This window comes from Peromyscus maniculatus, chromosome 14 (genome assembly GCF_049852395.1).
Source record: "Peromyscus maniculatus bairdii isolate BWxNUB_F1_BW_parent chromosome 14, HU_Pman_BW_mat_3.1, whole genome shotgun sequence".
Classification (NCBI taxonomy): domain Eukaryota; kingdom Metazoa; phylum Chordata; class Mammalia; order Rodentia; family Cricetidae; genus Peromyscus; species Peromyscus maniculatus.
In genome coordinates this window covers 88,377,978-88,393,243 of record NC_134865.1, presented here as the reverse complement: position 1 = coordinate 88,393,243, position 15,266 = coordinate 88,377,978, and the positions used below count along the sequence as shown (strand labels likewise).

Genomic DNA, 15,266 nt, shown 5'->3' with positions numbered 1-15,266 from the left:
CATAACTCCTCAAACTTGGAAATGGGTGAGATATTTCTTAGCAGAGGTAAAGGTTAATTTTTTGTTTTTCAATTTGATTGAGTTAAAGGATGATCAGATAGCTGTAATAGCACTATTTCTGCATGTGTCTAAGAGGGTATATTTAGAACAGATCAGCTCTTAAACAGTGGACTAAAGAGGTTAAGTCCTCACACTATATGGTGTACACTTGACTCTCTTCTGGAGCTAGGGCAATTCTTCATCCCTTCTGTATCAAAACCCTGGGTTCTCAGGCTTCCTGGCTTACACCACCCTCCAAAGATACAAAACCAAATGTGAAACCAAACATAAGTCAGGGGCTCTGTGTGGTGATGATATGTCAGTGCATGGTAATCTACTGTTAACAAGTGTGTTGCTATGGTTTAGGATATAAACAGTGAGAGACTGTAAGCACATACTGGGACAGGGGCCATACGGAAACTCTCTGTACCTTCATGTCAGTTTTCTTAAGAATTAAGTCTTTTAAAAACTAAGCCCACTAAATTATTCTAACATTGCAGGAATTGTTCAACATTAAAAGATCTCATACTATCATCCCTCTGTATCCACGCATCCATCCATCCACATCCATAAACTGACCAAAACAGACTTAAAACATTCTTTTTTAAAAAGCCCAGTCTGTACTGAACATGTGTAGATTTTTTGTTGTTATACTGTAGTGCTTAGCAAGGACAACACCAATTCACTGTATTATCAGTAACCTAAAGGTGATTTTTAAAGTTCACACGAGGTATGCGTAAGTTACATGCAAGTTCTATTATAGCACTTATATAAAGAATTTAACCATCAATTTATAGCCCTTTCACGTTGATCTTCCTCCAATTCCCTCCTCACCTCTTCCCCTGCTTCCCTCCTGCCGTTCTCCTTCAGTCTCTCTTCTGCTTTCTAGTCACATGAATTCTATCACTTTCATGGTTCATTTCCCCATTCTATTATTCTTGAAATGTTTTTTATATTTTAAAAGTCCTTATAGTTATCAGTTATTTGTAATTTACAAAGGCAATAAGCCATATGGTACAAGGAGCAGTAAGGACTTCCTAAACTGTAATCCCCATCACTGAAATGCCATCTCATACACACAGAGTTGCTTGGCACATTTCTAAAATTCCGAAAAAGCTTTCCACACACTGCTTTTTACAAATGAACTCAGTCTACCTGTCCTGCACGCCTATCCTGCCTTGCACACAGGTACAGTTCTGTGTGTATTCAACACAGAGGATTCTTCTGTTGAGGAAGAAATGATTCCAGTATGTAAAAAGAAAGAAATGAATGGAGAAGTGCTTGGAAAGACAGATCCAAAAACAAGGCTGCACAGCTAAGAGTGAATAGCTGTGAGCACACAGCTCGAAGTCACTGTTCCAGACGCAAAGGCAGCTTAGCTGGCTTCATTTGACTGACAGACCAAGTAGTGTCGCGTCTACCCCAGTGCACTCTAGGTGCTGGCTTGTGATACATGTTCATACTGTTACAGCACATACACAGTGTCTAAAACTGATGACTGGGGAAAATAAAGCAAATGTTTTAAAATTTTTAAATATGAGCTGGAGACTTAACTCTGTGGCAGAGAGTCTATATATCATGTGGGAAGCACTGGGTTCAATTCCTAGCACCATCAAAATAAAAATGATAATCTGAAATAAATTTCAAAAAATTAAATTTTATTATTTTTATGTATAGTTTTATACATAATTATAAATTATACTAACACTGACCCATTTTACTAACAATAATAAAAATTAGAGTAATGGGCTAGAAATGTATTCAGTAACCCTTTCATTTACTATAATATCTTAATTCTCAAAATCATTTATAAACCTAAATCCTAGTCAAGTAAGCATTTGGTATTTAAGCCTATGTAACAAGCCCACAAAAAGCAACACTCTAGAAGTGTATACATAAATTAGCAATTTAGGATTTTGAAAGGCTCTCTGCAAAGGAGAATGCAGCTATACAGCATGATTTGCTTCCCACTAAGACTGCCTAGTGAAGTGCCTGTAACAGTTGATTCTCTACTTCATGCAAAAACAGCACAGGTTACCAAGATGTCCTAGAGAGGAAAACAACTTAGGAGCACGCTTGTTAACAGCAGTCTGAGCAACCAAAAACTTCCCAGGAAGAAAGAAAATGCACCTCACTGTGACAGGGCAAGGCAGTGCAGAGGTTCCTCTATCTTGTATTCTTGCTGAGGCCATTGTAGGTTTAACTAGAATTTGACCTCCTTGATAAGAAGCCAGGAGGAAAATTATACAACTCTATTCTAGGAACCCAAGGTCAAGATGCCTCAGTTAACTTATCTCAGGGTCTGTTAAACTGCTTGCTTATACAGGACCTCCTCTTCCAGCTATCTGCTTATCTTAGCATCTGTTAAACTGCTTGCTTGTACAAAACCTCCTCCTGTAGCTGTGGAGGAAGATATCAGGATGTGGGTTTTGCCTTAAAAAAAAAAAACAAAAAACAAAAAAACACCTTATTCTATACGTTTGGTGCTGCACTTGGGTCTCCCAAACAACTGAGTGTATTCCCAGCCTCCTGGAATAAAGACTTTCAATTGGCTATAGACTGAGTCTAAGTGGTCTTCTCTGGTAGGCATCCCATAATAACACTAAGGGCTAGGGATGAACCTTGACACTCCAAGACAGACCTTCATTTATACCTGGGAAATACCTGTGGCTTTCAAATGAAGCAAATTTCCAAAACAATGTCTAATTTGAAAACTGTGAATTTGGGTAAATGTTCTTTCTTTTATGTAGTAAAGTTTCACAAATGATGGTTTTCTTTTGTTTCTGGAAGGCATTTGTACCTCAAACAGAACTGTCTGTTTTAGTCACTGTTCTATTGACACAGCAAATCATGGCCAAGGCAACTGACCAAAGAAAGCACTTAATTTGGAGGTCACAGTTCCAGGGGATTAGAGTCCACAATGGCAGGGACCATGGCAGCAGGCACAGCACTGGAGCAGAAGCTGGAGCTTACATATGATCCACAAGCGCAGGCAAAGAGGGAGCTAACTGGAAATGGTTTGGAACCTCAAAGCCCACCCCTAGTGACACACCTCCTCCAACAAGGCCACACCTTCTAATCCTTCCAAAACAGTTCTACCAGTTGGGGACCAGGCTTTCAAACACATGAAGTATGTGGGCCACTCTCATTCAAATGACCATAATCTCTATCCTTACACTGTAGGCTTCTAATCACCTGGCTCTAATGAACTGAATAAAAGAGCAATCCCAAACATACCCAGCACTCAGCTGGAGTAAGTCTCACATTTACCTTTCGAGGCTATCCTCTTCCAACGTGATCTCCATAAATGTCTTCAGCTTTCTGTTCACAGTCTCTACAGCCTCCTTCAGCTTTGCACTTCTATGTTTACCTGTAAGAAGATTGCAGGGAAAAGAAAAGCTCTCAACATCACTACATATCCACATACTCTGCTGTGCACATGGGGTCAGTTCTTTGTTGTTTTGTTTTTCCCGAGCTAACCCTGGCTGAGTGCAGGACAATTACCCCTTCCACAGAGATGCTGTGAGAGTGATCTGCTATGTGCGAAGGAGTGACAACCAGCACAAATCAGATTCATCCACTGCTTACATACTGGCAGGTACTCAGCACCCCACATCCATGCTTACATCGCCTCAATGAGGCATGTCCTTTGCTCTGCAGAACACATGTGCTCTGTGCCTGTAAATCAGGGAAAGTCACTCAGACAAGCCTTTTATGGAGCCCACACGGGGCCTAAAAACTTTTAAAAAGCATCATTGACTAAGCACCCTAACACCAAAATCTGTAATCTGCAACATTCTAAAATTCAAAACTTTTTGTCCCACTTATGTGTTTCAGATTTTGAAGTATTTCAGATTTTAAATTTAGGGATTCTCAATCAGTATGTTTCATGTAAATAGTGCAAAACCTATGAACTCCCAAATCTGAAAGAATCTTTGTCCTAAACATGTGAGTGAAAGGTATTCAAGCTTTGTAAATCTTCACAGATGTGATAGGCATCCTAGCTTATTGGATAGGAGCGATCTTTACCTGCAAAGTACTAAAGTTGAAAGACATTTTAACATCAGTAGAACTTAACAAAAAATATCGAAACATGAATATGATCAGCCTGAAGGGATGCCACTGTACTTCACACTGAGCATCTTACAGGTACTGCCAACTATTTTTCAGTACTACTTTCACAGGTTAAGTATTCAAGAGGCATAATGCCAACACGTATACTATTTAAAAAATAAACTTTGGGATAATTTTGGTACTGGATTTCGATGTTGACCCAACTCCTCAGTTTGAGCACTATTCTTGCTTCCGTTTCCTGAGTAGCTGGGCCTACAGGCCTGTGCAACAGGGCTCATCAGATTTTTAAACATAAGTAACACAGGGCAAACCAATAGAAATTCAATTCTGAGGTGGGCTTAGTGGCCCAGACCTGTAATCCCAGCAACTAGCAAAGCTAAGGCAGAAAAACCCCAAGATCCAACTGGGTTGCAGAATGAATTCAAGGCCAGCCTAGGTAAGTTAGTCAGACCCTGTCTCAAAATTAAAAAGGGAGCTGGTGATAAAGTTCGGTGATAGATCACTTATCTACGCTGCACAAGGCAAGAGGGAGAGGAAAGGGGAAAGAAGAACGGAAGGAAGGAAGAAGGGAAAAAGAGGAAAAGGAAAGAAGGGAGGGATCCAATTCTGAAGTACAGTATATTTACATGTGCCCAATAGTGAAGTGAAAGGTAGACAGACCTACAATGCAGAACAGGTAAGCTCATGCAAAGACAGGGCCAGTGGATGGCACTGTACTCAGAGAACACCAGGGAACAAGGGTGAAAAGGCTGTGGGAAGCCTTTTCTGTCCTGGCAGAGGAGAGGGTGAAACAGGCCAAATTCCCAAACATCTCTAACATGAGCAACAAACAAGGACACGATCAGTAACACCAGATGAAGGAGAGAAAATGTAACCAACCTTTGTTAATAATCAAAATAATATGCAGAACAGCTGTGAGGCACACAATGCCTTCAATATCACCAGAGGTTACACACGCCTTTAGTTCATCCAAAAATGACCTATGAAATCAGCAAACATCTGAAATCATTCCACATCCCAATACCTTATAGAAAAATAAACGTAGGCAAGGTTTACCCAAAATCATAAACACCACTTTTCAGGTAACATGAGAAATTGTTTGAGGCCCTCCCCTACATGTATTTTATATTTTTTATATATATCAGTTGTTGCAGGTGAAATGTTAAAACCAGATCAGGAACATTGTGGCCTTTGAAAAACACTGTGGCTATGTTCTACAGTCCAATGTACATAAGAGATATTTAATAGGCTGCTGAAAGGCAATCCACAGCTCTCAGAATGATGCAATTAAGCATTCATGAGACATATCCACACTAAAGAGTGTCATACATGTTCAAAGTCTGAGAAGCAAATCCCTTTGTATCCTCAGTCCCCTGTGCATTACTACAAACCCTAGAATCCCAGTCGTGATAAATGGATGGTAGAACCAAGAGTTGTTTATGTGAAATAATTTGAATTCAGAATCTATAGAAATGAAAACTTTTGTGTTACTGGAACAAATGATGCTGATTTGCTGGAGCTGAAGAATCTGCTAAGATAAATAAGAGACAAGCATCACTGAGGTGAAAGCTAGAAAGCACTTCCACAGTCAGTACACAGAAGTTCAGGGTCTGGTTGGGGGAGGGGTGGAGCTGGAGCAAGGCTGCAACCCAAGCTGGTAGCCAAACATGGTAATGTGTAAGAGTTCCCACAGGGAACTAGTTTGAAGGCATAAAGGAGTCACAAAGAGGAGCCAAAGCTTGGCATCAAAGGTTGGAATCCTTGGAGAGAGGCCAGGAGGACATGGTGAAGGTAAAGTCTCAGCTGCAAAGGAGACTCAACATATTGGAGATGTCAGGACCTTGGGACAACTACCCAGGACAGCAGCAGGTATTGCATAGAACCAGCCTGAGCCTACTAGACAAGCTGTATGTGGGGTTGCCCAGGTCCTTTGGAGCCCAGTAAATCTAGATTTGGAGCTACACTGACAGATTTTGGTTTTGCTGAAGTGTTATTGCTTTTATGCCTTGCCTCTTCCTTCTTGTAATAACAAAAGCATATAACTTGCTTTTTTGTTGTTGTTGTTTTGTTTTTCAGGAGCCCACAGTTAAAGAAATGTTACTTTTTTTAAAACAAATAAACTGAACTTTCAATGTGTTGAAATTTTAAAGTACCATGGGACTTTTGAGGTTACACTGGGACTTTTAAAGTTATACCATGTTTTATATTGTGATAATAACATGCAATCTTGGGGATAAACAAGAAAGGAAAGGTTATGGTTTAACAGTGATGTGTGTGTATGTCAAGCTGACAATGGGTCAATTTTGCTACCAAGTTTTTGTCGACACACTGGAATCATCTGGAAAGACAGGACCTTAATTGAGAAAACACCTCCATCAGATTGACATGTGGGCATAACTATGGTACATTTTCTTGATTAAGATTGATGTTGGAGGGCCATGCCAATGTGGGTGGCACCACCCTGGGGCAGATGGTCCTGAGCTGTATAAGAAAGCAAAATGAGCAAGTCATGGAGAGCAAATCAGTAAGCACTGTTTCTATTTGGTCTCTGCTTTCAGTCCCTGGCTTGGCTTTTCTCCATGATGAACTATAACCTGAAAACCAAATAAATCCTTTCCTCCTCAAGTTGATTTTGGTTAGTGTTTTATCAAAGCAACAGAGAAGAAAACTAGAACATACAGTAATAAGTATTTTTGTACACACTTTTTTTCTTGTCTAACAGAATTTAGTTGTGATAAATATAGCTAAAAACTATTTAAATGTATGTAACAGTTTATAAAAAGTAATGGTTCTTTATAAAAATTTAACATAAACATTTTCTATCACTCATAAAATGAAGAAAAAGTCTATGGAATGTTTTTGTCAGGGGGGTAAAAATACCTTTGAAAATCTGAGAATAAAAAGTAACAGATTACAAGGCACTGAGAAAAAATACAAATAGGGCTGTACCAAGATCAGAGAGAGAGGACAATTACCTGACCACATCCGAAGACCTCATTATTACTCCCACTAAACACCTTGAAAATGGAGGAAGGTCAGCAAGACACTGTGGTGTGGTCAGTTCTTCTATATTAGAGACCTAGGAAAATTTCAGATCAGTACATTATAAATAGCCTGGACTCACAGCTTGGTTCACATTAACTTAAGACTCTCTTCTATCTGACCAAAGCATTCCAGAAACTCAAAGGAACAAGCTTTATTCACTACAGTTAATTATGAATGCAGTATTGTTTTGCACAAGAACATTTTAGTCTGTGAAACAGAAATAAAGGACATGTCACTTAGCAGGCCTTTTGTCAAATGGCCTTTATTTAATTTGATATCATCTATACACAATATACTTTTATGTCAAGTCAATTTAACCAGTTCTTCTCAGCCCAGATTAGAATCTCAGTCTTAAAACACTGGTTTTTGGTCTAAAGCAGCAGTTTTCAACATGTGGATCATGATCTCTTTGGGGATTCAAACAACCCCTGGAAAACACAGATATTTACATTGTAATTCATAACAGCAGCAAAACTGCAGGTACGAAGTAGCAATGAAAATAATTTTATGGTTGGGGGTCACCACAACATGAGGAACTGTGTTAAAGAATTGCTGCATTAGGAAGATTGAGAATGGCTGCTCTGGAGAAACCAAGTACGATCCATTTTCCACAGAAAAGGTAAAATGGAACAGTAAAAGCTAGGCATGGTGGCTCATGCTTGTGATCTCAGTACTGTGTAGGCTGAGGTAGGGGATTATCACGAGTTCCAAAGCCAGGATGAGCTAAAGTGTGAGTCCCTGTCTTAAATGCTAATGTGACCAGCTAAAGACCAAGCACATCTGTAGCTTTAACATCAGATGATCTGTAAGCACTCCTCATGAAAGGAAGACACTGTTAAGCTGTTTTATAGAACTATCCCTGTGGCACACTTACAACACCTTAACTGTAAAGACAAGTCGGCAGTACAGGCTGAAAACAGAGGCCCTGTGCACACATGAAGCTTAAGGGAACCAGGCTAGCCTCAGAGCTAACTACGCAGACTTGGTGAAGCATTATGGAAAACAGATGTTTCCTAATAGGACAGTCAGAAATAAGATGTCAAAAGGAGACAGTAATTTTAAATGTGTATATAACTCAAGAAAAGGAAAAGTGAAAAAAGACAAATCCTCAGTTCAGTCCCACTACTTGGCTTACTGCGAGGCACAGGGCAGTACAGAACACATGACTGTGTTGTGACAGGCAGGGACAGGGTCTGGGTTTGTCCAAAGGCCACCAATGCTTTATAACTTCAGCCATATAGCTTTCTGAAATTAGGTCCTTAGTAATACTAAGTTTATGCTTTATGTCACCTAGCAAGTTAAAAATTACTTTCTTTTTTTTTTTTGGCTTTTTGAGACAGGGTTTCTCTGTGTAGCTTTGCACCTTTCCTGGAACTCACTCTGTAGCCTAAGCTGGCCTCGACTCACAGAGATCCACCTGGCTCTGCCTCCCGAGTGCTGGGATTAAAGGCGTGTGCCACCACCGCCCGACTAAGAATTACTTGTTTTTTTTTTTTAAGATTTATTTATTATGTATACAGAAGAGGGTACCAAATCTCATTACAGATGGTTGTGAGCTACCATGTGGGTGCTGGGAATGAACTCAGGACCTCTGGAAGAGCAGTCAGTGCTCTTAAGCCATCTCTCCAGCCCCAAGAATTACTTTCTTAAACCAAACAATCTCTCTTTACACTTTGAAGGACAGCCATGAATTCTAATTAAAATTTTATAATTTAATTAACATTTTTATTTGTCATTTTATATTACAAAATGTGTATAATTAAAATAACTTCTCAGACTGGAGAAATGGTTAAGAGCACTTGTTTCTTTTGCAGAGGACCTAGGTTCAGCTCCCAGCATCCACCTGGTGGTTCAAAATCATCTGTTAACTCCAGTTCCAGGGAATCTGATGCCCTCTTTTGGCCTCCACAGGCCCCAAGCATGCACACTGGGACGGACGGACACACACACACACACACACACACACACACACACACACACACACACGCAGGCAAACACTCATACACATAAAAACAAAGTAATATACACTTGATCATGAGCTGTACAGCTGCATGGTGACATTTTGGCAGAAAGGGACGGTCTATCTGACAATGTCCCCAAACACTATCCTAAGCATGCTGGCATCTGTATAGGCATACTCAGGGTGTGGCACAGTGAGAATCTGCATGTTCATTTCTCAGAGTGCCCATGGTTAAGCAGTACAGACATTTCTACAAGTAAATGCAATTCAGCGAGTCCTTCTTTTTATTCTGAGTAAACCCACTGCTACTTCTTTCCTTTACTACCTATGTCCACATGGGACATCACGGAGCTGAAGAAGAAAAACAGCACCCTGCATGCTCTCTATGGTATAGTGTCACTTTCTGTGTCAGCTCAAATGATCACACTGATCAGATCAATTTTTAACCAAACAGACTAAATCTGTGTTAGTAAGTCTTCCATTCCCCTTTAGTCATGATAGAAAATAAGATACCAAAACTTCAAGTTTCTGGATCTAGAGGGATGGCTCAGCTGCTAAGAAAGCTTCTGCTCTTATAGAGGACCCAGGTTCAGTCTCCAGAACCCACAAAGCAACTGACAACAGCCTGTAAATCCAGTTGCAGAGGACCCAATACCCTCTTCTGGCCTCTGTGGGCGCCAAGCATGCATGCAGTACACATACACACATGTAAAACACTTATACATAATAAGTAAATCTTTAAAAAATTCAAGCTTTCTATAGTTAAGAAATGAGAAGAAAAAAGAAAAGGGCATGCAGAGATATAAACCACTGCACACCAAAACAGAACAGTCCTGCACTGTTTGCCCAACTATCCTGATTTCTTCTCCAGTAAAGAAGAATCTTGAGAAACTATCAACTCACTCAAAACTCTCAGAGCCAACAGACATATCCACATCATGGGGCCTAGTTCCATCTCAGGAGTGGCAACACCCTCAGCATATGCTCCACCGCTGCCACATGGCTCTAGACATCCAACCAGCTGAACGGCAAGGGACTGAAACCGACAAACAGTCCTCACCAAAAGCTTGCACTAAAAAAACCCTAATCACATACTGTGAGCAGAACACAGCAACTAGCAGTTTCAGAGTCAATATACCTCACCTTCCGCAGCTGATGACTTATTTCAACCACAGGCGCAGCAATCAATGTAGAAAGAACACCATGGTGGACTGCAGTGTCCTTGTACCAGGATTGGATAGTGTTGATAAATTCATGAAGAGGGGTCTGGACAGAATGAAAGAGCTACAAAAAAATCACATTAGTCACTGTCAGTACAGCTAAAAATCAGTTTTCAAAAAACAAGTACCAGATGTGGTGGCTCACATTGTATCTAAGAAAGCACCAGGTGTGGTGGCTTACATCTGTATTGAAGAATGCACCAGGCTAAGTAAGGAGGAATGAGGTGAGTTTGAGGCCAGCCTGAGCTACAGAGTGAGAGCTTGCCTCAAAAATAATAATAAAATGACTGCTAGGTATAGAGGCACACATCTTGGGAGGCAGAGGCAGGCGGGTTTCTGTGAGTACAAGGCCAGCCTGGTCTATACAGCAAGTTTTAGGACAACCAGAGCTCCATAACAAAAAGAAGCTGTCTCAAAAACAGCAACAACAAAAACCAATAAATTAAAAAGAATGTAAGTATCAATAAGGAAGGATGGAAGAAGGAAAAAATGACATTAAAATAAAATCATCAGCTCAAGCAGTGCTTCTGAATGACACTACTCAATGGATGGTGGAAGACATGACAGAGGGTCTAAGACTGGGCATAAACTACAGAAACAGATCACAAACACTTGAAACAACTATGAACTGGGCTAGGAAAAACTATGTCAACAATGCTCAAGTATTTCCATCAGCTAAGTCTAGAATAAAATTGAGAATCTTTGATATTTCATAAACAGCCTTCCATTTAAACATTTTTTTTAATTAAAACAATAATAGCTCATTGATTAAAAAAAAATGGCCCTCTCCGCTAACAGCATAACTTATTCAGGAACAGGCTTTACAGTTTTTAGAAGCAGGTCTAGTTCCTTTGATTTTTTTTTTGTTTTTTTTTTGTTTTTTTGTTTTTTTTTTTTGTTTTTCAAGACAGGGTTTCTCTGTGTAGCTTTGCGCCTTTTCCTGGAACTCAAACTCACTTGGTAGCCCAGGCTGGCCTTGAACTCACAGAGATCCGCCTGGCTCTGCCTCCCGAGTGCTGGGATTAAAGGCGTGCGCCACCACCGCCCGGCTCCTTTGATTTTTATAACCCGGTTCCTCAATCATCTCAGCCTATGAGCTTTCCACCATCAACAGAAAACCATGATCCCTTCAAGGTGCTTCTAAATGGGGACATTAACAGAAGGGAGTTAGCACTCTCCCGGCAGTGACTGTCCCTCTGAAAAGAGCATTTTCACAAACACATTCTTTCTGGGAAGCTCTGGAATCACAGCTGCACAGATCAGTCCTGTTTACAGTCCTGACATTCATGGGACCTCAACCCCTGAGCTCAAGACTACGAGTCTACATGCCACCAAAGAATGCAGGCATGCTTAGCTTTAGGGCTGGCATCCAATCACCGCTTAACACCCACAGCAGATAGCACAGTGAAACCTGGCCAGTTCAAGCATAATACCGGCAGACTTTCTTCTGGCTGCTTCCTGAAGGTCCAGGCAACACATTCCAACATCTTCTGAAATACTTCCTGGACTGAGTCAAACAGCATTGTGATTTCTTCATCTGAATCTGTTTTCTGAATCATGGAGTTTCCAGTTATCTCCTTCAGAATGCCAAGAAGTAATGAAATGTAAAAAAATCCCTTCACTAGAAAGAAAAGGAGAACCATCAATTACCTACGCACATATTCAGCTGAAATTGTATAACACATGTACATGATGGTAATGGAAGAACCTATTACCACTGAGTCAGCAGGAAACATCTTGATCAGATTGATCCAAACTAGAACCAAACTCAAAATGTTTTCTCTACATAACTATAAAACTGACTTCTTCCCCAGCAGCAATAGCACAGCTGACTCTGTCAGTAAACTAAGAACTAGTTCACTGCATGTGGACAACAACTAGCAATGTGACTCCTGTAACACCTGAATTAGAAAACACAGACTTTCTCTTATATTAATACTTATGTAAAAACCCAGCAAGGACAAGTCCAACCTCTCATCTCTCAGTATCATTTGATAACGCCATAGATTTCTGATACCTAGTTGTAGCCTATTGGTTTCCTTTAGTGTGTGTGTGTGTGTGTGTGTGTGTGTGTGTGTGTGTGTGTGTGTGTGTGTGTGTGTGGTGTGTGTGTTTTAATTACGTCCCTGACTCGGTACATAATCTGGTAAAATTTATTCTGTATGTAAGCCTAACACTGTTCCTCCATTTTTATTTCCAATCCATCTTGCCAGTAAAAGCTACAAAAACAGAGACGGTGGCCTGCCCCAGTGAGCTTCAGGGCACCCTATGTCACCCTGCCCCACTCTAACACATGGCTCAGATGCTGATCAGCCCTTAACTTCTGGGTACCAGACAGCAAGCCGCCCAGCAGAATCCATGGTACAAGGCACTTTAAAATAAAACAAGCATGCAATAAATCACAGAAATGATGCTCCTCACGGACAGTCTATTGTCCAGGTGACTGCAAGGACTTGCCTAGAGAATGGGCCTGGATATGAAGAATAAAGCCATTCAGCTACAAAATGGACTAAAGATCCAGCAAGCTCTGCCAGAGACCATAGCCAACTACACCCCAAACCTAAGCGAAGACAGACTGCCCATCCCAGAGGCTCTCTATGAATCCTCCCTAGGTCTAAGACTCTGTCAGAATCAATAAGAAGCTTTGCAAAATCGCTAAAACCACAACATGAACTTTCAAGGAGCTACTACTCTCTCATTCAGAGGAGGGTGGAAGAACTCATTCCTCATATACATTTGCCACATGGAACGTCCACTGATGAGACAGGTGATGAGCTCTTTAAACCTGGAAACTACTGAATAAGACCTCATAGATGTTTTGAGGTGGGAAGATCCACTGTTAATCTGGGTCACACCTTTGGCTGGCAGCCTATATAAAGGATAAAGCTCTCTGTCTCTGCCAGCTTGCTCTCGCCTTGCTAGCAGGTCCATTCCTTCACTGGTATTAGAACCTACTTCTTCAAGATTTCAGCATATACTGAAGCCAGCTGAGATATCAAGCCTCGTGGACTGAACAACTGGATTCTTGGACCTTCTGTTGGCAGATAGCCAATGTTGGATTAGCTGGACCAGAGCCTGAAAGCCATTCTAATAAGTCCCCTTTACAGATACAGATTCATTCTCTAAGTTCTGCTCCTTTAGATAACCCTGACTAATATGCAAAGGAGCTGCCTCCTTACATTCTTCATCAGAGTGAGTACTCTCAGTAACATAGAAAGAAACCTAGAAAGCTAAGACGTTTAACCAGAAGTTATTTCACTGTATTCAGGTGTGTGTATTTTATGAACCAAATATGCAACATGCTAGTTAGATAGCTAGCAACAAACTGCTAACAACAGGCCAGGATTCATAGCTACAGCCAAAAACGGTGATGATCTATAGTCAGTGCTCCCCAGGGCACAGCTCAAAGCCAGAAAACAAGCCATCAATGTGAAACTGAGTAGTGCTGGCTCCATGGCTCTTCCCAGTGTGTTCATCTTTAGGTTGCCAAGTACCTGCCAACAAACACAAACTCGCTATTGCGGCAAAGACAGCAAAGACAGCCTTGGTCTCCGAGATGCTGGAGTCCAAGTTGTCTTACATCACTCTTTATCAATGGCCTTTTTCTTTCAAAGCCTTCCATTTCCTGTAGTCTTTCCTATTTTCTTTCATTTTTCTTTCAAACACAGCCCTAGATTCCCTATAGATTTTACTTTTAAAAATTCAACATTACTTTTTCATTGGGCTGGTATTTTTCAGTAAGAAATCTTCTCCCATAGCCCTGTTATGTTTGGTGCCTGATTTTCTACAATCTATGTACTGTATTATAGTGGGAATACCACAAGTTTGTGAGCTTAGACACCTAATTTATTTGGCTTTTGCACTTGGCAACCCAACTGTGTCCCAGGAATGGCTTCTTTAGAATATGCACTTGGGCTGGGCAGCAGTGACTTGCACCTTTAATCCCAGCATTTGGGAGGCAGAGCCAAGAGGATCTCTGAGTTTGAGGCCAGCCTGGTCTACAGAGCGAGATCCATGACAGGTACCAAAACTACAGAGAAACCCGATCACGAGAAAAAACAACAAACAAACAAACAAAAAAACGAGAATATGCACTTGGGTTTATAAAGAATATCCTACCTGGGCATAATTAATATTAACATAATTTGAGAATGGCCTCCACAGGCTTTTGTTTTGTTTTGTTTGGTTTTTCGAGACAAGGTTTCTCTGTGTAGCTTTGCACCTTTCCTGGAACTCACTCTGTAGACCAGGTTGGCCTCAAACTCACAGAGATCCACCTGCTTCTGCCTCCCAAGTGCTGGGATTAAAGGGTACGCCACCACCGCCCAGCTCCCCATAGGCTTTTACAATTGAACATTTGGAAGTATTAAAAGGTACCACTTTGTTGGCGGAGATGTGTCACTGGGGGCAGGCTTTGAGGTTTCAAAACCCATGTCATTTCCACTGAGCTGCCCTTTCTCTGCTTGGTGGCTGTGTCTCAAGATATGAGCTCTTAGCTACAACTCATGCTCCATGCTTGCCTACTTGCTGCCATGAAAGTCAGGGCTCACCTTCCCAATAAACTCTTTTTTCTGTAAGTTACCTTAGTCATGGTATCTTATCAGAGCAATAGAAAAGTAAATAAGACACATAACTAGCTTCTGAAAATGGCTTCTTCAATGAGCCTCTTTCAAGTAGAGCAAAGACGTTTACAAGGGTAAACTCTAGGTCTCACCTTGCAACCACTACAGAAGAATAGCCACACTGTGGTACGGTGATGAATCCTAGAGACCCCAGTCATTGGACATGTGAACACAAAGCTCATTCCAACCTGGACACAGGTCCAGCTCTGGACCTGATCTAAAGGGACTGGACACCACCATGTAATGAAACAGACTAACTGGACAGCAAATTCTGATTAGTTCTACAATTCTAAACTTTATAAATAA

General features: G+C 40.9%; 1 protein-coding gene across 3 annotated transcripts in view; it reads right to left on the bottom strand.

Annotated features, from left to right (window-relative positions):
* Ncapg2 (non-SMC condensin II complex subunit G2) overlaps window positions 1-15,266 on the bottom strand; it is an 86,057-nt gene that overhangs the window by 16,174 nt on the left and 54,617 nt on the right. For all 3 annotated transcript variants that reach the window (XM_076551565.1, XM_006988297.4, XM_016006766.3), the window contains exons 23-27: window positions 11,772-11,959; window positions 10,262-10,402; window positions 7,089-7,192; window positions 4,993-5,093; window positions 3,310-3,409 (exon numbers count right to left, since the gene is read on the bottom strand). In XM_076551565.1, coding sequence (XP_076407680.1) covers window positions 3,310-3,409; window positions 4,993-5,093; window positions 7,089-7,192; window positions 10,262-10,402; window positions 11,772-11,959 — 634 coding nt within the window. The remainder of the gene's footprint in view (window positions 1-3,309; window positions 3,410-4,992; window positions 5,094-7,088; window positions 7,193-10,261; window positions 10,403-11,771; window positions 11,960-15,266) is intronic.